The sequence below is a fragment of the Oculina patagonica genome, chromosome 6 (genome assembly GCF_052425735.1).
Source record: "Oculina patagonica isolate OP01 chromosome 6, crgOcupat, whole genome shotgun sequence".
Lineage (NCBI taxonomy): Eukaryota > Metazoa > Cnidaria > Anthozoa > Scleractinia > Oculinidae > Oculina > Oculina patagonica.
The window spans coordinates 37,845,276-37,868,493 of record NC_135763.1 but is presented as its reverse complement, the minus strand read 5'-3'; the positions used below and the strand labels follow the sequence as shown (position 1 = coordinate 37,868,493).

The 23,218-nt window shown below is 37.9% G+C and overlaps 4 protein-coding genes across 6 annotated transcripts; 1 reads left to right on the top strand and 3 right to left on the bottom strand.

Moving 5' to 3' along the window:
- Positions 1-324: 324 nt before the first annotated feature.
- LOC144657740 (sperm-associated antigen 7 homolog) lies at positions 325-20,298 on the top strand. 3 transcript variants are annotated; one of them, XM_078518084.1, is made up of 9 exons: positions 325-523; positions 2,076-2,143; positions 2,563-2,651; positions 2,764-2,848; positions 3,279-3,326; positions 5,092-5,136; positions 6,340-6,608; positions 18,321-18,379; positions 19,056-20,298. In XM_078518084.1, the coding sequence occupies exons 1-9, from the start codon at positions 454-456 to the stop codon at positions 19,181-19,183; spliced, it is 861 nt and encodes a 286-aa protein (XP_078374210.1). In that variant the 5' UTR covers positions 325-453; the 3' UTR covers positions 19,184-20,298. The 3 variants fall into 3 exon arrangements, with proteins under 3 accessions (XP_078374210.1, XP_078374212.1, XP_078374211.1); XM_078518086.1 differs by lacking the exons at positions 18,321-18,379; positions 19,056-20,298 and adding an exon at positions 7,260-8,495 and having other exon boundaries at positions 6,340-6,499; XM_078518085.1 differs by lacking the exons at positions 18,321-18,379; positions 19,056-20,298 and adding an exon at positions 7,260-8,495 and having other exon boundaries at positions 6,340-6,583.
- LOC144657739 (uncharacterized) lies at positions 8,592-10,806 on the bottom strand. The gene has a single exon (XM_078518083.1). The coding sequence runs from the start codon at positions 10,688-10,690 to the stop codon at positions 9,626-9,628; it is 1,065 nt and encodes a 354-aa protein (XP_078374209.1). The 5' UTR covers positions 10,691-10,806; the 3' UTR covers positions 8,592-9,625.
- Positions 12,186-17,946, bottom strand: LOC144656482 (uncharacterized). Its single transcript, XM_078516699.1, has 7 exons — positions 17,943-17,946; positions 17,649-17,789; positions 16,437-16,583; positions 14,870-15,010; positions 14,208-14,348; positions 13,358-13,486; positions 12,186-12,827 (listed from the first exon to the last, which is right to left on the bottom strand). Exons 1-7 carry the CDS (start codon positions 17,944-17,946, stop codon positions 12,685-12,687), a joined length of 846 nt encoding a protein of 281 aa, XP_078372825.1. The 3' UTR covers positions 12,186-12,684.
- A 357-nt stretch (positions 20,299-20,655) lies between the features above and the next one.
- Positions 20,656-22,713, bottom strand: LOC144657738 (uncharacterized). Its single transcript, XM_078518082.1, has one exon. It carries the CDS (start codon positions 22,484-22,486, stop codon positions 21,422-21,424), a length of 1,065 nt encoding a protein of 354 aa, XP_078374208.1. The 5' UTR covers positions 22,487-22,713; the 3' UTR covers positions 20,656-21,421.
- Positions 22,714-23,218: the final 505 nt, after the last annotated feature.

The window sequence follows — 23,218 nt, the reverse complement described above, 5'->3', positions numbered from 1 at the left end:
CAGAAAATTAATAAGCGCCGCGGCGCTACTCGAGTAAATACGGTACTTTAATTAACTTCAATTTGCTTTATCAGTTGATTTTTTCCAAGAGACCTAGAGCCACATGAAAATATCTGTGAAGAGGACTTGTTTAGGTAAATCATTTACAGTATAGTTTGGTCGACGAAATCAAATCTGCAAGAGAGTGCAAACTGTTTTCTCTGCTCTGACTTTCAAGATTTCAAGCTTCCAATGCCACGCGAGAGATCGCGAGAAATGGTGCGCGTGATACACGAGGTTCCTAGCAGCCACGCCTGCACCACGCAAAGGTGTGAGTCTGGGCACTAGAACAGTTCAAAATGGCGGCTGAGATCTCCGTAAAGGCGGTGTTTTGTGTTCTGGAAGACTTCACGAATTATTAAACAGAAAAACATCCGTCCGATTTCGTTTACATTAGTCAATTATCGCTTAAAAATGGATCTGCTGGGTTCAATTCTCAACAGCATGGATGCGCCGCCAAAAACAGAGAACAAAAAGGCGAAAGGTAAGCTTCCGTAAGCTTTTTAAAATAAAAATACGTGTCAAATTGAATGGCTGTTTTCTGTCGGTCACATTGTCATAAATCGTTTGCTGGCCTAATCTACCATGTTTATATATAAGTAAACATAAATGTAACATAGTCATGAATGGAAGAGTCATAGAAGCTGCATAGAAGCTTTTTGCCGGAGAAAGCTTTTGCGTTTTGATGTTGGGACTGCGGTTATCAGGGTCTGGGAAGGGGGGGGGGGGGGGGGGATTCTCATCCCGCAGTCATGCTTCTTTTTACGCGAATCCCGCATATCGCACTTTTTTTACCGCTCTCCCGAATCCCGTTTTTTCCCTTAAAAATACATTAAAAAACTGTTTTCTGCGAAAGCAAATAAATGTAAAATGTAGATATTGGGACGCATCTTGCGTCTTCAGAAAAAAAGGTTTCAAAGGTTTCAAATTCCTGACAGACAGGCAAAAAATCCAGCATCCCATGCCCAAATTTTGGTGTATCCTGCTTCCTGAGAAGCAGTCAAATCCTGTATCCCATCAAGATTTTTTGCGTTTTCCCGAATCCCGCACACTTATTTGGTCCAATCCCAGATCCCAAAAATACCCTTCCAGACCCTGGGTAATTTATATAACGTTATCGTACGTAGCGAGGGTCCTCAATAGGTTTTACAGGAACTGGTATTTGACTTATATAAAGGAGAGGATCCTGGCTTTGGAGGGAAAGGGAAGCGATATATTTTGACATGGGATTTGGTGATTTTATGTGGTAGGAATTGGGAAACAACACTGGGAAAGATAATCAAGTTGTCGCCTTCAAGAACAGAAAATGCCACATAAAGCGTTCATTATGGCTTGCAGGTGCCAGTCACATGGCTATCAAACCGTGCTTTGCACCCAATGCAATGGGGGATGGGTTCTAAATCGAATGTCGTTGGCATTTGTAGCAGGCAGTGCAGGCGCAAGCTTTTTAGAGGGGTCCAGGGAAAGGAAGAAATCAATTGACAACACTCACTGGCAAACATTTCCTATCTGTGACAGTAATAAAAATTATTGGAGGAGGGCTGAAGCCCCCAAGAACCTTCAACTCTGCAGTCTCTGGGATCATGAAATTGAGGAAAGATTTTGGGCGGGATGGTGGGATTGTAGAACCCTATTGGGTACTCTCCCGTATGTGGTTCTCTGAAAATATGAGTGAAAATATTTTTTTTATCTGCACCTCCCCCACTCCCTCACCATGAAAGGCTTTTAACTGACCTTAGTTAGTTTTTGCTGTTATAGCACCTTTGAAGATTGAACCCAAGGGTTTAAAATTATGTCTGCACTTGTTTTCAAGAAAAAAAATTCTGACAAGCTATGTGACAGAGATGGCCTTCCATGGAGGGGGTCTGATTAAAAAAATGGAATGTCCCATTCTATAATTTAGTGAGGTATAGTTTACTTTTAAAATCAGGGCTACAATCTATTTATTATCTGTATAATTTCTATTTTTCTTTGTATGCACAAACAAATTTCCATAGAAGGTGATTGTGTTGATAATATGTTCTTTCATATTGTAGAGGAAAGAGCCAAACTAAAGAAACTTCAATTGGAGGAAAAGAAGAAGAATGCAGAATTTCGCACCAAGGTACAGTAAGAAGATAGACCTGCATTTATTAATTTTCTGCTCCAAGACAGTCCAACCTTACTAAAACACATATTAATCCAATAAATGTCTTATTTTGAAAAGAGTGATGACCTGAAACCTAATGACATGAGCAATAAAAGGATTATTTAGAGGGGATGAACAAACATGGTATAACATAATCTCTTCTATACTACCACTACCCTAAATTTAAATGAGCTTTTATAGTTTTGGGAACAAAAAATTGAAATTAGGGAAGTAGGAAACAATACGATTGGAGTAAGGGATAGGGGTGAAAACATCGACAAAATGAGATCTTGGGGTTCCTTTCATAATTTTTAACTATCTCCTCAAGTTTGCTTATACTAACAATAGTTTTGTATAGAATAACAGCACTGACTTTGTGCCACTTTTTTCTTCAGACTGAGAAACAAGTCACTGAGTTTATTAAAGATTTAAAAGAAACAAGACTGAAGTTTCCACCAATGACAAGAGTACAAAGAAGTATTGTGTAAGATCAGAAATAAAGTTGTAATTCCAAGTTTGTTTATGCATTTGAAAATAACTATACTCAGTGGACTAGTAATCAGTGAGAACTTTCAATTTCTTGTTTATTTTTTCAGTCACGATGTTGCTGAAATTGCCGGTCTCACCACATTTTCTTTTGGTGAAGATGAAGTTGACAGATATGTTATGCTGTTTAAAAAGGTTTGATTTATAAGAATTTTGCCAAACTTTCCTTCAACTTTAGATTGAGAATTCTAAAAGAAGGGTAGAAGAATCTTGAAAGGCTTCGTAGTAAATCGGGGGTTAATAATAATAATAATAATAATAATAATAAGAACTTTATTTAAGTGTCTATTCTTCTAGCTAGCCTTAAGCTTACTAATCGGGGACACTGTTTAAACTAAAATATAATATAAGTACAAAAACGATTCTGGTCTATTTACATTAAATTTTGCTACATTTTCCAACACTCAAATGTTAATTATCTTGTTTACCATAGTCCTGGTCTCACCACAGGATCATGCCCAAACTAAAGACAGGACTACTAAATGACATAATACATCATGTATTTATAATTTACAATAGATACCTAAATGGAAAATGGCTTTTAATTGATGTGTTCCATTTTAAGGAATTCCCACCATCAGATGAAGAGCTTGAGGCTTACAGAAATGGACAGGTACATGTGGACAAAAATGTTTTTCCAAATTTATTGCCCCCGCAGGGTTTTGGCCCAGAGGCCAAAACCCGAGGAGGCATCATTGTAATCCGCGCGAATATAGAGTATATATAGTATATACCGGAAAAAATCTCAATTTGATCAATTTTTGCCCGCAAATAGTCTCGGGAGTTGTAAAATGCCGACAAGCTGAAAGCCCGCAAGTAGGTATCGGGAGTTAAAGTGCCGACATACGGTGATTGGTCAATGATGACGCAAGTAAACGATGATTGGGTAATGATGACAGCTAGCCCAAGCATGAGCACGTGCACGGATGACAACAAGCAAACAAACGACGCTTGTAAACGTTAATTGCAGTTGGGCAGAATTTTGAAAAAGATAATTTGAGGTTTTATTCGAGGCCTATTCATTTCACAATGTCTAAAAGCCGAAAGCAATGCAATTGTTGAAAAGACTTTGCGATAATTAACTAAGTAACTTGCAGAGAAGTAAGAAAATCCACATTTTTTACATCTGAGTGGCTGAAGAAGAAATATGTCTAGGAACACGTACGAACATATCAAGCCATATCTTCAAATTTGTCTGCGATTTACGATAAGCAAGCCTTAGTCCAAAACCGCGATTTACCAAGCGCAAACTACTTGAACGGAGAAAAGCCTTTATCTCCGGACGAGATTTACAAGAAACTTAAAAAAAAGATCTCGAGTTAATTGTTTAAGACTCGCGGCAGGCGAAATCGGAAACCAGAAGCGAGCGACTTTTAGAAAGTCAAGCGTTTTCATTGTCAAAGGTGAGAAATTCTTTCGGTATCCTTTTCTTTTAAAAAGGTGATCATTGTCATGAAGCGTGATTTACGATAAGAAAGCCTTTGTCCAACTGACCGTGATTTACTAGGCACAAACTACTCGAATGGAGAAAACTTATGCGGCATCAAGAAAAGAAATTCAAAAGAGATCTCGAGATGCATTGTGATTATTTAAAACTCGCGGCAGGCGTGTTAGATTCGAGCCCGCAAAGCGGCCCATTCAAAGCGACGAAGTCGCGAAAACGAGCCACGCAAGTCGCGATAGGTCGACGTGTTAAATTAATAAAGACGACTGACTCTTTCTAAAATCTAGCTTGAGTCTAGCTGAGATCCCCCACCACAGCAAAACATGACAAAATGATGTCAAGATGCTGTTGCGTTCTTGTAATTAAATGATTTACCTTATCATAATTAATAATCATCCAAAATAGAAAATTAATTTCTAATAAAATGTCTGAATTGTAGAAAAGGATGAACAGCAGAGAACAACCGATTAACATCGTCGAAACTTCGGGGGCAACCTAGTGTCAGCTATTTCTAGTTGTAGTTTAGTTTGATTCTCACATGAATGCTCAGACCAGCCTCTCATTTTGTAATTTTAAAAACAGCTCCATACAATAAAACTTGTTTTGGAGAATTTCCTTCAGTCAGACTCTAGTCACCCATGTAATGTGTATAAGGTGGGGGCAGGGACGGCGGAACGTTTTTCCAGGTGGGGGGGCTGACTAGTGACTTGAAGTGGGGGCGCTTAAGAGACTATTCTCTTAGAAAGTCTTTATTTTTTCGGAAAAAGTGGGGGGGCTAAAGCCCCCCCAGCCCCCCCGGCTCCGCCGTCCCTGGGGGGGGGGGGCAGTAGGAAGGGGGATGAAGCTTTTTTACAGTATTAGAACCAAAAGTTTTTGACAATAAAATGTTTTGACAATAATAATATTTATGACAGTATATTCGTCATTTCATTAGGAATTTGATCCTAAAAGTGTTGGAAAGCTCAAGGAGGAAGCTAAGGTAACTAGATACAGGTGTATGTTGAATCAGTGTTAACTGGTGTCATGAATAGATACTATGTTTTTTTCTGCTGTTTACCCTTGAAAAGAGGGATATTATACTGATGCAATGTAGAGACCTGATTAGATAATTATTTCCATTTTTACAGAAGAAACATAGCTGCTGTCTCATTTATGCAGCCACTTTACTGAACATTACAATACAGCCCGGGGGGGGGGGGGTACTCAAAAAAGTTTTATACGGGGAGGCTCCGCCCCAAGTTCTAACCCCTTATCCTTTTATATAATTGTACCTTTAACTGAAAAAAGGTACCCCTTTCATATACCTAAGAGACATGGCGTGTACTTAAAATAGGACGTTGTTATTTTTATGTAGCGCTTAATAAATTAAAATAATACAGCCATAAATTGCATCTGTTCAAAATATTTTAATAAAAGGCCCTTTTAAATAGCCAAATGACAGATTTCCATACCCTTTCATATACTTAAACTCGTGAAATCCCTACCCTTTTATAAACCTGAAGCCTGAAAAATGTACCCCTTTCGGGCGGAGCCTCCCCATATAGGCCATTATAGGGAGTACCCCCCTGGGCAATACAGCCACTTCTCTTACATTATATATTTTATAGGAGGTGCGATGGCCTAATGGTCAGTGTGCCCGACTCTGGATTGAGCAGTCCACGTTCGAGCACTGGCCTGGTCACTGCATTATGTTCTTGGGCAAGACACTTTACTCTCATAGTACCTCTCTCCACCCAGGTGTATATAAATGTGTACTGGTGAATTTATAGTCTGGGAGCATGCTCTCTATTCGGGTGCAAGGTGAATCTCTCTTGAGCGCCAAAGGTAAAATCTGGCCAGTGCTGAAGGCATGAGTTTTGGCAAGTGAAGTGAGCCGCTAGGAAAGCATAGCAAAAACTCGCGCCTTTACTACTTGCGGGATCATGCCTTGGGCGCTCAAAGAGAGAGTCATGTTGCCCCCCAAATAGAGAGCCTATTCACAGCCTAGTGAATTTACTACTGGGGAGTAACCCTGCGATGGACTAGAATCCCATCCAGGGGGAGTAGCAATACTCCTTGCTGCTAAGTGCTTCAGAAATCAGGATAAGCTCCGGCCTGATGAGCCACTTGGCTGGACGGCTCGCTTTACCTTTCCTCCCTTTACCTTACCATTCTGTACTATTGTGTTGCTTTCATTGCACAGAATAATGAAGATTCCAGCGTGAACAAACCACATAGCTCTTCAAAGCTTCCACAACAGGCCCCAACTACATTTTACAAAGACAAGTACCGGCACTTACTGGGTGTCGATAGTGGAAAGGATGCCGCTAAAGCTACCAAGAGTAACTCAGCTTATGGCTATGGTAAGTTTCCTGTGACACAAGTAAGGTTATTGTTACCATCCTGTGCGGCTAAAGCTACCAAGAGTAACTCAGCTTATGGCTATGGTAAGTGTCCTGTGACACAAGTAAGGTTATTGTTACCATCCTGTACCCCAACAGGTTTAGGAAGCTTAAGGAGCTGTTGGTAAACACTTTCCTTTCACCAATGTTGGCCAGGTTTGATTCTGGCTGGTAAAATAGAGTTGTGGGTTGAATTTGTTGTTAGTTCTCTCACCTTGCTCTAAGGGTTTATTTACAAGTTTTCCAATTTCCTAAATTATTTTTTTCATATTTCATTTCGATCTGGAATTTTAGGGCCACAAGTTTTGAGTCTTTCTCACGCGTGATGGCGTGACTGATAACATTTCCCATCACGCGCACATTTTTCATGAATGCTGCCTAGTTTCCGTCTCGCTTCGTTTTCAATGCTCTTACATTTTGGATAAATGGAGAGACTGTTGGAAGTCTGAACTAAAACGCTATTAAATCAGCTCCGTGAACTTAATTAATTCTCCAAGGCAGGCTTATACAAGCCTCCATCGCCGCGTTATTTGGGTCGTCACGTGACGCCTCTCCTTACTAATGCTGCGCGACTTCTCGTCACAACCAGATCTTTTTGTAACGGGAATTCAGAGAATGGCGGTGAGGGTTCGCTTTTTTATATGGTTTGGGCGAGTCCCTCATTTCCTAACTCATGCATACTTTTCTAAGCTTTGTTCAAGTTTATTTGAATTTTTTGCAGTTCCGAGTGAAAACAAGCGAGACGTTCGATCGATAGAGGAGACTCTAAATGATATTCGCAAGAGGAAGAAGTTTAGATCGGATGACGGTGATGATGATAATGAAGATGACTCTAAAGAGGATGAATAACTGAACAAGAATGACTGCCATCTTATTTTGCTCCATCACTGGGGAATTTAAGGCGTTGTCTTGCTGTGGAAATTGTTCAACGCTTGTGACATCACTTCATGAACAAAATGCATAAAGTTGTAAAGTTGATGCAGCGCAATTTTATTCAAGAATCCTTCAAATGTAATGAGCATCACATGGCTTCAAGACAAGTGGATTACAAGAGTTTACATGGATCAACTTTCAAATTTTCCTCACTGTTTTTATACATTTTCTATCACGTGGCTAAGAGAATTTGCTTTTTTCTGATTTATTGCAATTGTGATCAGGTCCTTTATTAACATGACCTGTCAATTTGAATTTATCGCCAAAAAAAAGAAAGTTATACGGTAAAAAGCTAGCTGTGAATTGAAAGGTCGAGACGCTATTCCATTGCTCGTATACTCGCTCATATGCTCGTGTTTTGTTTGCAAGCTCGGTGCACGTGCCCTAACCAATCAAAGCCAACTTGCTTTTTTTTTTCAACTAATATCAACAGCAAGATGGAACCAGCCGTGAAATGACTTCCGCTCGTCTTTTCCCGCGCTTGCCACCCTGGTTCAGGTTCTTCCATTCATCTGTGATTGGCCAGATGTGATTTCTTTCAAGTGGTTTTCCGACTGTAGTAAAAAAAGAACCTGCTATGTTGCCTAATATCTCCCTTAGATTCAGGGGCATATATAAAAAGTTGAGACAAGCGTGTTTTTTATATCCCTCATTTCTCGTGATTTATTTTTCACTGGGGCCGATTATCTGTTCCTGGGTCCCCAAAGATGCTTAAATATCAGAGCTGTATATGTTTAAATTGATTTACGTTGAGCGAAAAATTTGCGAGAAATGGTAACACAATCTCGCGTGCGTTAATGTTATGACATTTTTAAAGAAAAATCTTGTGGAAGACTAATCGACAACGCAGTTACAGTAATGAGATATGTAGACTGTATAATTAAAACATTTTTCAGATTTTTAAAACAGCATTTTAATTAATTTATCTATTGTTGAATTCAAGTAATAGGAAAGCAGCAAACATTTTACATGTAATCCCTCGATATAGGGAGATCAGCACAGAAAATAAAATTCATCACCCAAACTGTAATCTGAAGTTTCAGTTTCCAAGGAAATATACAGCCCTTAACGACGTTTTCAGTTCCGAGTCACCGTAAAGTGAAATACCGGTAATCGTTGTTACCTAGTAACGTAAATGAAACAAAAATGACATCATTTCAATGGCTTTGTTTGTCTTCAATATTCTTCGTTTTTGTCTAGATAACAAATGCCTACGATTTTATTTGTACAAAAAAATTTTTTTCTTAAACAAGGAAAAAGGAAAAACTTTAACACTTTTGGGACAATGAATTGCAAAAAAAAAGTGCAAAACCGGTCGTCTTAAATTTATGTAAAGCCTTCATCGATTAAAATTTACGTACGAAAACAACACATCACTTAACACAATTTCACATGTCGACTTTTATTAGGTCGTTGTCTTGGGCAATTGTGCGGGAACTTAAATAATTTCAAACTAATACTCCCATGGAACGCTCTAATTCGGATAAAGGAGCCGAAAAATAAAGAGGTTTCAAATTCCGTCGTTGCAAGGTTTAAATATTGCAGTTGGTTTCAAAAATTAATGCGCCTGGTCGCCGAGTAATTTACCCGTTACAAAGAAATGTATTCAATGCCAAAGTTTGTTCTAAACGTAAAAAGGTCGTAAAAAACATCAAACCCTTCCGAGATAAATTATTTTTTCTCCCCCGTCGTGTGCAGAAACATAATACAATTACTTTATGTCAAGAAATATGACCAGTTGCCGATAACAACGGCGCTATGCACCAAATTAAAAAGGCTAAAAAACATAGTTTGCATAAATTAGTGTTTCTTCAACAGCTGCGAACCCAATATTAAGATAAAGTTTTCCTTCGGATCTCTGCGTGGGCCTTTTAGTTTTTCTTTTAGTTTAATGCTCATTTCGACACGCTTTCCGGCATTTATGTCCTTGAAGAAAAGGAAAACTTCTTTTTACCAAGTTTCCAGAATAAGTTGCTAGTACTACGGCTAATGTACTAATTTATGGCGTTTATAGAAAAGAAAATAATTGCTGTAAATAAAAATTTTAAGGTTTCGAGGTAGAAATTTGCATTTCTTTTCAATAACAGTTTATTTTCCAAACAACCTCAATAGTCGGTATAATTTTAACCAACTGTATCCTTGTGATCTTTGATGTCACTGAGTTATTCCGTAACGATTTTCCAGCCAAGATAAACATTTTTCTTCAATTTCCCTTGTCAGACTTTCCACACTTTTCCAGCGCCTTGTTTTTAACGTTTCCTCGTTGTTTTTCTCGCTCTCCTCCGAAAAAAACTCGCTGTTAGCTACCCAGGCTTTCCCATTAAATGTGTTACTTCGTATTTTCTTGGGAAAATAATGTTCTCTGGTCCGCATTCGAGTTGCGTCAAACGCATTTGTTGGCCATATGCCTTGGCTCGTTATTTTTGCAGGTCTCCTCGTTGAAAACGGTCCAAGATCGCTGTATCTTGTCACGTATATAGGGCGGTTACTGTTTAAAGAATAATGTTGATTTTTGCCGGATTTTGCGGTAAAGTGAAAGTGTGTAGTTTGAGGTCTTGATAAAATATTGCAGTTTGATTTCGTTGTAATCAACTCAGCATCGCTTTCTTCGGTTGAATTTGCGCACTTAGCTTTGTCTTCTGTTGTATTGCTGCAGGCATTGTTAATTTTCTTATCATCTTCCATCGCATTATCATCAGGTTTTTCCTCGCAGTGAACAATGTTTTCGGAAACGCGTTTCGAATTGTTCAGGGAAGATCGAACATTTCGAATAAACCTTTGTGGATGAATTATCCTCTGCCGAGTTTTCTCGCGAAATTTGCAGCTTGCTCGCGATTTTTCAGCGCGAGTGTTCCCATCGATAGAATCCCCGCGCAATTTTCTTTCTTCACCAGGTAACAGATCCAATCTTCCAAGTGAAATAACAGTTTGTTTCATTTCTTCAGACATCGGAAACAGTTCAGGAGTTCCTCGTCGTTTCATCGGTGGCTTTTCTGACATGTTTTGTTTTCGCTCGCGTCTTTTCGCCACCTGATCTGACCCAGCAGCTGTGCTCTTGTAAGACGAGAGTGATTTGGCATAATGTGCTGTCTTTCTCGTAAACATATTGGCTAGCATAACTTGCCTGGCCACTCTTCGAAAATGAAGTGTTTCGCTTGTCATTTTACCGTTTCTTAGAGGCGGTTTTCTTGTCCTTGGTAAAGCTATCCTCGATTCCATAACTGCTCCTTTAAACGTCAATATACCTGGTAACCAGTGTTGCGAAGATTGAAAAGCAATGTTTTCGTGTTATTGCCCGAGGACACGTCGAGCAACTCAAATTTTATACGACAGATTTACATTAATATTTACCCTTACCGTGAAAGCGTACTATGTTTCAAGGCGTTTCTTGCAGTGATATTAAAAACAGTTTCTCTAAGAGACAGATGTCTTAGCGTGAATTGAGATTTATGGAAATCATATTTATAAACCTGGCCTTTTCGTTCTGAAAATTAATCATTCCAGACTATTTAACTTTCGAAATAAATTAAATTTTACTCTGTAAATAGCGGTCTATTTATTTCCAATTATGTCAAAAATCCCGAAAGTGTTATTGAAATTACTTTTCCCAAGGATTGTTTGTGAGTTGATGCAAATAAAAGAAAAAGAGCTATTAAGTTTCGTGTTTTAATAATCACAATGAATATGAAATCAATTATACTCGAGATGCTAAAAGCCGGATGCCCTGTGATGTTTTCTTCATGTTCGAAATTTCGGAAAAACGTAATAGCAATAATTATTGTAGACCGCGCATGATACTTTGTTTACTGAAAACACAGTAAAACGTGAACAATTAATATTGAAATTTGTAAATGACAGCTCAAGAGCATACTGCATTAAAAACACAGACAAAACGACCAAAAATATGTCAAACCGACAATTTATAAAGACATCTACCGTGTATTTGCATAATGTGTTTCTTGCTAATGGATGACACGCCTTTTAGTCTATACATGTGGTTCTAAATTCCTCCCAATAAAACGAACGCTAAGCTTCATATAAAACACAAAGATTCTTATTTGCTGGGTTAGGTCTGTATTATGTATCCGTGGGATGCAAGAAACAAACATTTGGACAGAAAACGTAAACATAGTTTTGGCATACGAGTTGAACCACCGACTGAGTAAAAATAGCTTTACCCAAAATAAAAAACTCATTCCACATGTTCAATCAGTCGTAAACACGTGGTTGGGGCAGACAAGCAGGGTTAACAGGGTTATCGTTAAAAGGCTGGCTGCCATATTATACTGAAGGCCGGGGAATCTTAGATTTTGATGCACGAACTCTCTTCCGAGTCCCTTGTTGTTATTATTCACTTGAAAGCAAAATGCAAGTACAGCATGCCACGCACTGATTATCGTTCTGATTGAGATTACCATGGACTGGAAACCAGCCTTTTAGAGATGTCCAAATGGTGTCACGTGATCCCATTTTCTGTGAATGAGATGCCGATTGTAAAGAGATAATTATCAATTTATTTACTAAAAATATACTATGAGTTATGGACAAGTACGGTAAATTGACAGAAAGTAACGAAACCCGATGCGATAGTCAGGGGTTCAAAGTCAATGCTTCCCTAACCAAGAAAAACAAGCGGCTCTGGAAATGAGAACGTTCCGTTTGTTTTTGATATAACAAAACTTCAAAAAAGTACAGACTTGTTTCTTTCTTTATGAACAATACATTGATGCATGTACAGCAAGCCCTATTTGGGCTGATTGCGGCCCTTACATTTAACCTAAAACAAAACTACTTCCTCGATCGCCTTGAATGCAAAAACATTTTTTAAAGTTGATCCAACGTGAAAACAATAAGCCAGTTGAAAGCTTTACTTTGTTGCATGTGATTGTTATTATTAGGACCACGACAATAAAAGTTATCTTTTGTGAAAAGAATCAGTTTTTACTTCAGAGCAAAAACTTAGCTAATTTTATTTTACGATATCGCTTCCTTTGCGCGAGGAATTTAAAAAATTGCTCCTTCAATTTTATCACTGGCTAAACTGTATTTTGAAAAATAAAGTAAGTTAAATTTTTCATTTTTTCTGATTTACTAATAATACACATAATCATTCTGTCAAAAGCGATTGCAAAGGTGAAGATGATTCCATCTCTCGGTGTTCATTCTTCATTTGATGTCGATCATTCAATACTGGATTGACTGGATTAACCTGCTCATCCTGCTCGTTGACAGGTATTAGTTTGGCTGTCGTACACATATCCCCAGGCACACTTGCATCTGAAGTTTTCATTCTGATCAAACACTTGCTGTACTCCACCGCGTTTGTGACATACCATTTCGAAAACAGCAGCTGATTCTATGAAACCAAAAAAGATTTTAAAAATTCCAATACACTAATAAGGGAGAAGGAATATTAGAATGAATTGTTTTTAATATTCCGCACTGATAATTATTTACAGTGCGGTATGTTATGGCCGGGGCTTAAATCAGTTAACTTTGGGAGTGCAAGGAACGGGCAGGGCGCTTCTCAAAATTAAAATGAAGCCAGTACTCTGAGCGCCAACACAACAAATGGGCACACTGTTCGCATGGGTGCTTATTGGAATAGACGCACTTACTAGAATAGGGGGCGCTCAACTATGACAAAACTTACATCCAGAGGTGGCGCTTTTTGAGAGTGCTAGATCGAGTAACTTGTGAGCATTTATTATCAAGAGAAGTTGAATTCGATCGCGTGCTTTGACCAGTCGGTTGAGTTCTTCTAGAGAATGTTGGGCATAAATAAGCCCAGAGTGTCATTCCTTGCAGCAAGAGGGATGCTAATTTTGACTGTTGAGCGTTAATTACTGGGATACTCATAAGCAAAGTCTACAGCATGCGTCTTACCTCGACATGTTCGCCCATCTCCAAGATAACCCTCCTTGCAGGCGCAGAAATACGAGCCTACAAAGTTGATACATTCTGACAGAGGACTGCAGCCAAGCGATTCAGGACTGTTGGCACATTCATCCACGTCTGCGAAAAGAACATGAACAATTTGATACTTTCATTAGTTAAATCTGAACATTAGCGACTGAAAGCGAGTGCCTATAAACGCAGGGTTCGTATTCTTTTGAGCTTTAGGAATTTCATGACTTGACCTTTTCCAGGACTTTTCAAAAATTTCCATGACCTAAATTTGACCATTTTTCTTGACAATTTTCAAAAATTATCTTGACTTCGGGTATGTTTACCCTTTTCCCCACAAAAAACCCTGCCCACACTTAAACTCCATTATTGAATAAATAGGTTAGTGTTAGTGTTAGGTTCACAACAGATCTGCGATAACCCAAGGAATAGACGGTTAGGCTATCCTCCACATCCGAGTTAAGGCTCGTGTATTAAACGTATCATAATAATACAGCGGATTCAGGTTGAGCATTTAATGGTTTCAGTTGTCGCGTTGGCTGTCACGGTTGATTGATTGCGTTGCAAGGCAAAAACTAGAAGAGGTATTCGTGTTTGGATCTTATTAATCTTCAAGACATAAATTCCTCTTGTAGTAATAGTCACTGGACGAGTGCCAATGTGCTTTTTCCCAGACAAAACGTTGTCATTCCTGCCTAGCAACGTCTCTCATTTTGCCTTGCAACGCAATCAATAATTATCGTGACAACCAACACGACAACTAAAGCCGTTAAACGCTCAACCTGAATCAGCTGTAAAGGGAGTAAAAATTGCAAAAAGTAAACTTTACCAAGACAAACTGGATCGTCTGCATTCTCTGAGTTAGGGTCTGCAGTATATCCCACTGAACATTCACATCTGTATGATCCAACAGTGTTTTTACAATCGAGATCGGAACGACATGCACCTGACAGCTGACACTCATCGATATCTGCAAGTATTTGAAAAAAAGAAGAAATTCTGACTGGCACTCAACTGTGAAATATCAAAAATATCAGAAATAAAACTTCACTTAATAAATATTGCACCGTGGCATCAAAATATGAAATTTACATCATTATGAAAGTATACTGGTGTAAATGAATGTTAAACAGCTTATTAACAGGGCTGCAAATAATTTTTTTCACTTGAAAGTACATATGCCCTACTAAGACACCATCCTGGTCGGACAAAACAAAATTGTGGTCTTTCAGATTTTTATTCATCGTTGCTGTAAAATTATTTACAATCAAAAAATTGTCCGGACATCATGTCCGACCGCACTTGGGATTTCCTCGGACATGAGCAAATTTTTCTCGGCCAATGTCCGATGACCGACTGTTATTTGCACCCCTGTTAAATGAAATTTAAAAAAATGTTATAATGACTGGCGCTAATGAAAATTCGTCTTGCGTTCTCGAAGAACAAAAGCTGCAATTTTGTGCACCCATCTGCGTGGTTGTACGTCCTTACCTAAACAAACCGGATCCAGGTCGTTCTGGAAGCCAGGATCTGTAGTAAATCCCAGGGGACATTCACATTTGTACGATCCAACAGTGTTGTTACACACAAGACCTGAACGACATTTATGTGACGACTGACACTCATCGATATCTAAAAAGATAAAAAACAAACGATTAAGATTTAAAGTGGCTCACGATGCTTTAGACCTCTCGGCTCATTATTTGTCATTTTAATACCACAAGCCTGGTATGACAAAAAAGAACTTTTAGTGAAAAGTATTTACTGTAAAATATTTACCAATCAGATTAGTAAGATGTCACTGAAATTCGTTAATTCAGCATTAAATGAGACGAAACGTACGCTTTTTCCAATGCCATAAAGCTTCAGTTATTAAACTACACAGTTAGTTTTTTAATATCTTTTCTAAACAACAAAACGGAAATTTCAATAGTCGCACTTTTAGAATTCTGGTATTCAAATCAGCCTTATATTTTAAAAAAATTCCTGTTCGATTATTGTGACTCCCAACTCAAACTGGTTTAATCACTGTTAACAGTTGGTGATTTTTTCCCACCAAAGAACAAATTTCGCCTTTCCAAGAACCACATCCGTGGGACCAGAATAGCTTTCTTCTTTGGAGGTATTTATTCCCTTATGAAAGGTAAAAAATGCGGTGTAACGGGTGGCCAGGGAGGTGTCCTCATATGCCCCCACCCTCACCCCCCTCCGAGCTGTCCGCCTATGCACTAATTTCATAATTATTATTTACAAGGTTAAAAAAGTTATACAATAAAAACGTTGTAAGTTTAGCCTTGTAAAGTTTAGAAGAAAGAAAAACAGCCCAGTAAAGTTTAGCCTTGTAAATAATAGGTGGTTTTCACTGTCACGCCACTGTCACACCGCGAAAAAAACAAACAAACTATTGAGTCAAAAAAATCAAGAATATTACCGGTTGTAGAAAATAACTACATAAACTACCTGTTCAAGTTTCAGGCCTGTACGTTATTCCGTACTCGAGTTATTCGTCAAAATGTTTCACGCAAATTTAGAGAGCACAGTATGAAAGGCCATATATGTTGGAGCCAGTTGGGCTCCAACATGGCTGCCGGAAATCAACGAAAACATCTGGAATTATGACGGCCGGAAATCAATGAAAACATCTGGCATTAAATTCTGCTACAAAATGCGGTCAGATCACTCTGATGAACAAGTAAACATTCACATAAACACTTCTCGCAAAATCCTAAACTGTTCAGATTGTTCAAAATCGCAGGAAGAGGCATTTTTTTTTAAGAAAACGTGACAGACTTCTGGCGGCCATCTTTAATCTCGTGTGGCGTGAAACTCCGGAATTCAAAAGCTCTATCTTAAAGACGGCGAATGGTATCGAGCTAAAAACCTTTAACACGATACATGTTAAAGACGTCTAATAGCCAGTGAAGGATAAAAACTCAGGGTTCTTGCAATTCTGGGTTTTAGAATTTTGATGACGTCACGTGAAAACCAAAAATATTTTTACCTTTTTAGCAAATATTATGTCAGTTTTATAATTGTTTGTAACCTAACGCTTCCTTACCAACGCATACTGGATCAATAGCAACATCCGGTGAGCTTGGGTCTGCATAAAATCCCGGGATACAATCACATCTGTATGATCCAATAGTGTTGTTACATATAAGATCTGAACGACAGGCATTTAATGACTGGAGGCACTCATCAACATCTACAAAGGTAAAAAAAAACATTTTAAATTTACGAGCAGTCACGTTTAACGCTTAGAAATTACAAAGCACGACAATAGTAATTAATTCGAATGAGGATTGATAAGAACAAGAACATTGAAAACTAAAGGAGGCAGAAACATTTATTATACTATAAGGGACGGACCAATATTTTCTTGGAGGGGGGGATGAAAAATTTTCTTTTGCAAACTTTTTTTTTTAGTTTATGCACCTCTGCAAACATTTTTTTCGTAATTCTTACTATTTTTTGTTATACATATCGTTCTTGCAAACAATTTATTTTGTCTTTCCAGGCCCTGCAAACAATTTTTTTCAATATTTTTCATCCCCTTCAAAACAATAATGGTCAGTCCCTAATTATGCAGTGTTTTGGCCCCTGCTGAACTTTCCCCTTTGTGCTAAGTGCTCAGCTTAACATAAGACCATATATGCATGCTAAAGGATTGTATCACACACGGGAAACAGTGTTTTATTTAGCACATTTCCAAACCCGGAGAAGAGAATTAAAAATACGGCGCGCAGCGGAGTATGTTTTGACGAAATTCAGGGTTTTTGGAAAGGAGATGAAACACTGTCTCGAGCGTTTGAAATATTTCTTGAACCCGGTTCACATGGGTACTATGGGATCACAGAAGGCCCGTATTAAATCTAAGCAGAAAACGGAGAAAACTGAGCAAAAAACAGAGAAACATAATCATAACCACAATCACGATTTTCTTTTTTACTTGATGAACAGTTAATGAGTTTGAGAATGGCATTTTAAGTGTTTACAATAACGTTTGTCGGTCAGAATGACGTCATTTGCTGCACTTTAGCTAGAAAAATCCTTACACATTATTAAAATAAAATAAAATAAAGTGAATAAAATTCTTCAAAGCTTTAAAGCTTTAAATACGTGCGACGCATTTCCTGATTAAAAATTTCTAGCTTAAAAATTTGTTAAAAAAATGAGCTAAAAGTTATAAAATATATAACAATTATTTAATTAAAAATTAAAAATGACGACTAATATCTACAGCATTTAACGCCGAGTTTGAGTTTCTCACCGACACACACTGGGTACAAATCACTCGGGGAACTAGGATCTGCATAAAATCCTGGAGGACATTCACATCGATATGATCCAATAGTGTTTTTGCATATGAGATCTGAACGGCATGCGTCTGGTGACAGGCATTCATCATTATCTACAAGGATCGAAAAGATATATTCCAAATTTTACAATGTGTACCTGGCTGTCTTGTAAGTATAAATATAATCCAATCGCTCTCGCTGCTTATTATTTAACTTTCATTTTGGCAGTTCTAAAAGGAATGAAAAGACTTCAAAATGGACTAAACCCATTGTATTATAATAAGGAAGGAGACCAATATGAAACTACTCAAACGTAAACAGCAGCCTAAATTAGTACGTACAGAACTAGAAATGCAACTCAATTGGAGAACTGTAGAATGAGGTTTTTTTGAAAGAGAAATTGAAGTGATTGAAGTTTGGATGTTGCCATTAGCTTGTTGTAATATTGGAAATAAACACTAATATTGAACGTTTTACAATTTAATCTACATGCCTCGTATAAATAAGAGTGCTTTTAGAACATTAATAACAACACCACAAAACTAGAAATACGTGACTGGCCATAGAGAACTGAAGAATTAGATTTTATAAAACTGAAAAATAACAACTTGAAGTCTTCAAACTCTGGATGTTGTCAAAGTAAGGTTATTGTTACCATCCTGTGCGGCTAAAGCTACCAAGAGTAACTCAGCTTATGGCTATGGTAAGTGTCCTGTGACACAAGTAAGGTTATTGTTACCATCCTGTACCCCAACAGGTTTAGGAAGCTTAAGGAGCTGTTGGTAAACACTTTCCTTTCACCAATGTCGGCCAGGTTTGATTCTGGCTGGTAAAATAGAGTTGTGGGTTGAATTTGTTGTTAGTTCTCTCACCTTGCTCTAAGGGTTTATTTACAAGTTTTCCGATTTCCTAAATTATTTTTTTCATATTTCATTTCGATCTGGAATTTTAGGGCCACAAGTTTTTAGTCTTTCTCACGCGTGATGGCGTGACTGATAACATTTCCCATCACGCGCACATTTTTCATGAATGCTGCCTAGTTTCCGTCTCGCTTCGTTTTCAATGCTCTTACATTTTGGATAAATGGAGAGACTGTTGGAAGTCTGAACTAAAACGCTATTAAATCAGCTCCGTGAACTTAATTAATTCTCCAAGGCAGGCTTATACAAGCCTCCATCGCCGCGTTATTTGGGTCGTCACGTGACGCCTCTCCTTACTAATGCTGCGCGACTTCTCGTCACAACCAGATCTTTTTGTAACGGGAATTCAGAGAATGGCGGTGAGGGTTCGCTTTTTTATATGGTTTGGGCGAGTCCCTCATTTCCTAACTCATGCATACTTTTCTAAGCTTTGTTCAAGTTTATTTGAATTTTTTGCAGTTCCGAGTGAAAACAAGCGAGACGTTCGATCGATAGAGGAGACTCTAAATGATATTCGCAAGAGGAAGAAGTTTAGATCGGATGACGGTGATGATGATAATGAAGATGACTCTAAAGAGGATGAATAACTGAACAAGAATGACTGCCATCTTATTTTGCTCCATCACTGGGGAATTTAAGGCGTTGTCTTGCTGTGGAAATTGTCCAACGCTTGTGACATCACTTCATGAACAAAATGCATAAAGTTGTAAAGTTGATGCAGCGCAATTTTATTCAAGAATCCTTCAAATGTAATGAGCATCACATGGCTTCAAGACAAGTGGATTACAAGAGTTTACATGGATCAACTTTCAAATTTTCCTCACTGTTTTTATACATTTTCTATCACGTGGCTAAGAGAATTTGCTTTTTTCTGATTTATTGCAATTGTGATCAGGTCCTTTATTAACATGACCTGTCAATTTGAATTTATCGCCAAAAAAAAGAAAGTTATACGGTAAAAAGCTAGCTGTGAATTGAAAGGTCGAGACGCTATTCCATTGCTCGTATACTCGCTCATATGCTCGTGTTTTGTTTGCAAGCTCGGTGCACGTGCCCTAACCAATCAAAGCCAACTTGCTGTTTTTTTTTCAACTAATATCAACAGCAAGATGGAACCAGCCGTGAAATGACTTCCGCTCGTCTTTTCCCGCGCTTGCCACCCTGGTTCAGGTTCTTCCATTCATCTGTGATTGGCCAGATGTGATTTCTTTCAAGTGGTTTTCCGACTGTAGTAAAAAAAGAACCTGCTATGTTGCCTAATATCTCCCTTAGATTCAGGGGCATATATAAAAAGTTGAGACAAGCGCGTTTTTTATATCCCTCATTTCTCGTGATTTATTTTTCACTGGGGCCGATTATCTGTTCCTGGGTCCCCAAAGATGCTTAAATATCAGAGCTGTATATGTTTAAATTGATTTACGTTGAGCGAAAAATTTGCGAAAAATGGTAACACAATCTCGCGTGCGTAAATGTTATGACATTTTTAAAGAAAAATCTTGTGGAAGACTAATCGACAACGCAGTTACAGCAATGAGATATGTAGACTGTATAATTAAAACATTTTTCAGATTTTTAAAACAGCATTTTAATTAATTTATCTATTGTTGAATTCAAGTAATAGGAAAGCAGCAAACATTTTACATGTAATCCCTCGATATAGGGAGATCGGCACAGAAAATAAAATTCATCACCCAAACTGTAATCTGAAGTTTCAGTTTCCAAGGAAATATACAGCCCTTAACGACGTTTTGAGTTCCGAGTCACCGTAAAGTGAAATAATCGTTGTTACCTAGTAACGTAAATGACACAAAAATGACATCATTTCAATGGCTTTGTTTGTCTTCAATATTCTTCGTTTTTGTCTAGATAACAAATGCCTATGATTTTATTTGTACAAATTTTTTTTTTTTTTCTTAAACAAGGAAAAAGGAAAAACTTTAACACTTTTGGGACAATGAATTGCAAAAAAAAAAAAGGTGCAAAACCGGTCGTCTTAAATTTAAGTAAAGCCTTCATCGATTAAAATTTACGTACGAAAACAACACATCACTTAACACAATTTCACATGTCGACTTTTATTAGGTCGTTGTCTTGGGCAATTGTGCGGGAACTAAAATAATTTCAAACTAATACTCCCATGGAACGCTCTAATTCGGATAAAGGAGCCGAAAAATAAAGAGGTTTTAAATTCCGTCGTTGCAAGGTTTAAATATTGCAGTTGGTTTCAAAAATTAATGCGCCTGGTCGCCGAGTAATTTACCCGTTACAAAGAAATGTATTCAATGCCAAAGTTTGTTCTAAACGTAAAAAGGTCGTAAAAAACATCAAACCCTTCCGAGATAAATTATTTTTTCTCCCCCGTCGTGTGCAGAAACATAATACAATTACTTTATGTCAAGAAATATGACCAGTTGCCGATAACAACGGCGCTATGCACCAAATTAAAAAGGCTAAAAAACATAGTTTGCATAAATTAGTGTATCTTCAACAGCTGCGAACCCAATATTAAGATAAAGTTTTCCTTCGGATCTCTGCGTGGGCCTTTTAGTTTTTCTTTTAGTTTAATGCTCATTTCGACACGCTTTCCGGCATTTATGTCCTTGAAAAAAAGGAAAACTTCTTTTTACTAAGTTTCCAGAATAAGTTGCTAGTACTACGGCTAATGTACTAATTTATGGCGTTCATAGAAAAGAAAATAATTGCTGTAAATAAAAATTTTAAGGTTTCGAGGTAGAAATTTGCATTTCTTTACAATAACAGTTTATTTTCCAAACAACCTCAATAGTCGGTATAATTTTAACCAAATGTATCTGTGATCTTTGATGTCACTGAGTTATTCCGTAACGATTTTCCAGCCAAGATAAACATTTTTCTTCAATTTCCCTCGTCAGACTTTCCACACTTTTCCAGCGCCTTGTTTTTAACGTTTCCTCGTTGTTTTTCTCGCTCTCCTCCGAAAAAAACTCGCTGTTAGCTACCCAGGCTTTCCCATTAAATGTGTTACTTCGTATTTTCTTGGGAAAATAATGTTCTCTGGTCCGCATTCGAGTTGCGTCAAACGCATTTGTTGGCCATATGCCTTGGCTCGTTATTTTTGCAGGTCTCCTCGTTGAAAACGGTCCAAGATCACTATATCTTGTCATGTATATAGGGCGGTTACTGTTTAAAGAATAATGTTGATTTTTGCCGGATTTTGCGGTAAAGTGAAAGTGTGTAGTTTGAGGTCTTGATAAAATATTGCAGTTTGATTTCGTTGTAATCAACTCAGCATCGCTTTCTTCGGTTGAATTTGCGCACTTAGCTTTGTCTTCTGTTGTATTGCTGCAGGCATTGTTAATTTTCTTATCATCTTCCATCGCATTATCATCAGGTTTTTCCTCGCAGTGAACAATGTTTTCGGAAACGCGTTTCGAATTGTTCAGGGAAGATCGAACATTTCGAATAAACCTTTGTGGATGAATTATCCTCTGCCGAGTTTTCTCGCGAAATTTGCAGCTTGCTCGCGATTTTTCAGCGCGAGTGTTCCCATCGATAGAATCCCCGCGCAATTTTCTTTCTTCACCAGGTAACAGATCCAATCTTCCAAGTGAAATAACAGTTTGTTTCATTTCTTCAGACATCGGAAACAGTTCAGGAGTTCCTCGTCGTTTCATCGGTGGCTTTTCTGACATGTTTTGTTTTCGTTCGCGTCTTTTCGCCACCTGATCAGACCCAGCAGCTGTGCTCTTGCAAGACGAGAGTGATTTGGCATAATGTGCTGTCTTTCTCGTAAACATATTGGCTAGCATTACTTGCCTGGCCACTCTCCGAAAATGAAGTGTTTCGCTTGTCATTTTACCGTTTCTTGGAGGCGGTTTTCTTGTCCTTGGTAAAGCTATCCTCGATTCCATAACTGCTCCTTTGAACGTCAATATACCTGGTAACCAGTGTTGCGAAGATTGAAAAGCAATGTTTTCGTGTTATTGCCCGAGGACACGTCGAGCAACTCAAATTTTATACGACAGATTTACATTTAATATTTACCCTCACCGTGAAAGCGTACTGTGTTTCAAGGCGTTTCTTGCAGTGATATTAAAAACAGTTTCTCTAAGAGACAGATGTCTTAGCGTGAATTGAGATTTATGGAAATCATATTTATAAACCTGGCATTTTCGGTCTGAAAATTAATCATTCCAGACTATTTAACTTTCGAAATAAATTAAATTTTACTCTGTAAATAGCGGTCTATTTATTTCCAATTATGTCAAAAATCCCGAAAGTGTTATTGAAATTACTTTTCCCAAGGATTGTTTGTGAGTTGATGCAAATAAAAGAAAAAGAGCTATTAAGTTTCGTGTTTTAATAATCACAATGAATATGAAATCAATTATACTCGAGATGCTAAAAGCCGGATGCCCTGTGATGTTTTCTTCATGTTCGAAATTTCGGAAAAACGTAATAGCAATAATTATTGTAGACCGCGCATGATACTTTGTTTACTGAAAACACAGTAAAACGTGAACAATTAAATATTGAAATTTGTAAATGACAGCTCAAGAGCATACTGCATTAAAAACACAGACAAAACGACCAAAATATGTCAAACCGACCATTTATAAAGACATCTACCGTGCATTTGCATA

Bases quoted from the DNA above. Each gene is read 5' to 3' on its own strand.
- LOC144657740 (XM_078518084.1), top strand. From the start codon at position 454: ATGGATCTGCTGGGTTCAATTCTCAACAGCATGGATGCGCCGCCAAAA. The intron at 2,144-2,562 runs GTACAGTAAGAA...TTTTTTCTTCAG, and splicing joins ATGCAGAATTTCGCACCAAG to ACTGAGAAACAAGTCACTGA. The intron at 2,652-2,763 runs GTAAGATCAGAA...TTATTTTTTCAG, and splicing joins AGAGTACAAAGAAGTATTGT to TCACGATGTTGCTGAAATTG.
- LOC144657739 (XM_078518083.1), bottom strand. From the start codon at position 10,690: ATGGAATCGAGGATAGCTTTACCAAGGACAAGAAAACCGCCTCTAAGA.
- LOC144656482 (XM_078516699.1), bottom strand. The intron at 15,011-16,436 runs GTAAGGAAGCGT...TTATCTTTTTAG, and splicing joins TATTGATCCAGTATGCGTTG to ATATCGATGAGTGTCAGTCG. The intron at 13,487-14,207 runs GTAAAGTTTACT...TTCTTTTCGCAG, and splicing joins AGACGATCCAGTTTGTCTTG to ACGTGGATGAATGTGCCAAC.
- LOC144657738 (XM_078518082.1), bottom strand. From the start codon at position 22,486: ATGGAATCGAGGATAGCTTTACCAAGGACAAGAAAACCGCCTCCAAGA.